Source organism: Tupaia chinensis, unplaced genomic scaffold, assembly GCF_000334495.1.
Source record: "Tupaia chinensis unplaced genomic scaffold, TupChi_1.0 Scaffold000237_1, whole genome shotgun sequence".
NCBI classification, from domain to species: Eukaryota; Metazoa; Chordata; class Mammalia; order Scandentia; family Tupaiidae; genus Tupaia; species Tupaia belangeri.
The window spans coordinates 2622529-2625436 of NW_006159715.1; the positions used below are offsets into that span (position 1 = coordinate 2622529).

The following is a 2908-nucleotide window of genomic DNA, read 5'->3' on the forward strand; positions in this document are numbered from 1 at the left end:
TCTAATTCAGGCACTTTCAAGATCATTAAGTTTATTTATTACTTCAGATAAAAAGATAGTATACATATTAGGGAATCCCTTAAAATTCACCTCTAGAGTTATACACCATCTAGTAGTTTTGCACTGAAGGTTAACCAAAACAAATCTCTAAACACCTGAAAGCCCCACTATTAATATGAACTATGATAATAAAAAATTTTGACATTTAATTTGTTCCATGTATAGTATTTACATTATGAAACCAATGGTGGTATGCTAAACAGTGATAAAGAAATAGTAAAAATAAACTTTAAAAAGAAAAGATTTATATAGTTTTACAATGTGCTAATTATCATAATTGTATATAAAAAATTAAAACACAACAGAGCTTTCTGTTACAAAATTCTCTTAATCATTTTGAGTTGTATTCATTACTTGCTATCAATTTACATGCAACATCTGCTAGGACTGACGATTGATTTTTTTTAATCCAAGAAAGTGTGAGTAGATAAATGACATTTCAAAGCAGACATTAATTTATTTGTGGACAGAAAAAGAAAAACTGTACTCAAGATTAGTACTGGTCACAAGCCTCTTCCCTATAGAAATTGTAAAAATAGCTAAGACTTGAAAACAAATAGGAGATGCATAGGCAAAGAGTACCATGAATGGCACAGCTCAAAGTATGTCAGGACCAATCAGACTCCATTCACACACATCTCTCTCCTTCAATGAGAGGTCTGTTCTGCCATCAAATAACAACGAAGCAAGTTAGGGGCACCAGGTGTACAACTAATTAAATCTTGCAAAATACTAAGATGGGGCAGGGGTGGCCAGAAGAAGAGGCAATTTATATATAATTCTAACTATATACAGCATAACTGGAATGCAGCCCATCCCAAACTGACTTGATGAAACAACTGGACCTTTATGATTTAATAGTTAAAATTATAACAAGTGTAATAATACAATAGATTTACATGGGAAGCAAAAATCCAAGGGGCATTTTATATTAAGTATTTACTGTTCTGTTTCAATTTAAAAATAATTTTGCTAAGTATACATCTCAACTGAGGTCTATGTATAAAATGTCCTAATAGATACAGATATTTACCTTTGGTGAGTTGAAGGCCTTTTTGTGACTTCTGTCTGAATTGCAGGCAGAATGCTAGATGTACACACATGTGGGGAAAACTCAAGCTGAGGTAATCCAAAAGCTGTATATGTGAGGACACTGGAGGGACTTTGAAAGTCACTGGAGGGACTTTGAAAGTCGAAGTATACTAGAAACCCAAAACAGGTAACAATGAGGATGGCAACAGGGACTGGAATGCCAATATGGCAGGAAAACTTTTTAAAAACAGAAAAGAGGAAGGCCTCTCGTACCAGCAGAATCCTGCATACATACAAAAACAGAAAAAGCCACCCACCATTTCATAAAACAAAAGCCAACTATAGTGTGGGAAAGTACGAACTGCAGAAAACCAGGAGTCAGTAGAGGAAAAACTACTGGTTTACGTGAAAGAAAGGAAACTATTGTTCCGAGAAGTTACTTGGTGAATGCGGCCACCACCGCCCACAGAACCTCGTTGGTGCTGGCCTTCAGACATTCCACCTCTGGGTCAAGGTCAAGCAGCTGTCGCACTCTCTTGGTGGCTAAATCATACTGCTCGTCCAGAAGAGGAGCAAAAGCGTTCTCCAGGACATCCGAGGCATGTGCTAGGTAAATGAGGGCCAGCAGGCGCTTGTCCATGCGGTGAGGGTCGTTCACCCATTTGTCAAGAACGGCTTCTTGGACTTTCTTGATGAGGCGCTGCTTGATGTTGTTGTTGGTGAGCGGATGTGTCGTCATGTCAAAAAGTAGAAAGTTTTGTTTCTCTGTTGTCAATACACCCTTTTCCACCAGGTTTTTAGCCAATCGTTCCCGCACATTTCTTAACTGATAATGCAATTTCAATGGATTCCATGTCTCACCTAAACAGAAGATTTCAGAAGTTAGAAATAATGGTATTACCTGCTAAATTTGCAAAATTTTTGTTATGTTAAAATGAACAGCAAATTTGGTATTTTTTTCCAGAGAAACAGAAAATCTGGGATCAGCATATGGCATAATGGTTAACATCACAGGACTCCTATGTAGTCGACCGCAGTTCAAGTCCTGGACCTGGTGGCTTAAACTCACACTAGGTACATGTGCATGCATGCCCAAAATCCTGAGAGGAGAATGAAGAAGGTATGGCCATCCTCCCAGGGGGTGATTTCTCGCTTTCTATCTCTCTACCTCTCTGGCGAGTGCACATGCCCTATAGCAAAAATCTCTCTTAAGAAAAAAGAAGAAAGAAAGAAAGAAAATCTGAAATAGTTTAAAGTATGAGCCCCTGAAAAGGTACTATGCCTGTGGATTCTAAGTGTCTGACCCATTCTCAGGCACTGTAGTCATTCAGGACTCCACTGAAGGCAGTCTGTAGTCAGTCACCCTTAGCCTAATGTGGAAATGAGTCATGTGTTAAATCATGATATAGTCTCCTTCTAGCTAGTGTCAAAAAGCAGCCAATGGTAAAAGTTTTTCTTCTGTTAAACACCAATCTGCAACAAAGAGACATAAGAAAAAAATGCTTTCCTGATTTAATATGCTATTACTAAAACTATTACATGCACATCCTAAAAAACTATGAAACACTATTTAGGCAATGGCATCTTTGATGACAAGTAATACAAAGCTAATTCTAGAAGGACAAACACTTCCTACATATTTTAACTTTTTTTTTTTTTGCTATAGGGTGCTGCTGCTCACCAGAGGCAGAAAGTGAGGGTGGGAAGAAGAGAGAAAGCAGCCCCTGGGGGTAGGGCCCTGCCACAATCCCTTCACCTCTCAGAACTTTTGGGCATGCACACACACACATGCCTAACATGATTTTTTTTTTTTTTT

At 38.1% G+C, this 2908-nt stretch overlaps 1 protein-coding gene across 1 annotated transcript in view; it reads right to left on the reverse strand.

The window, feature by feature from the left end:
- The window catches only part of GOLPH3 (golgi phosphoprotein 3), a 17092-nt gene continuing 14184 nt past the window's right edge, over positions 1 to 2908 (reverse strand). Inside the window, exon 3 of the mRNA XM_014587814.2 lies at positions 1 to 1953. Within this exon, the coding sequence (XP_014443300.1) occupies positions 1529 to 1953 (425 nt within the window). The 3' untranslated portion in view covers positions 1 to 1528. The remainder of the gene's footprint in view (positions 1954 to 2908) is intronic.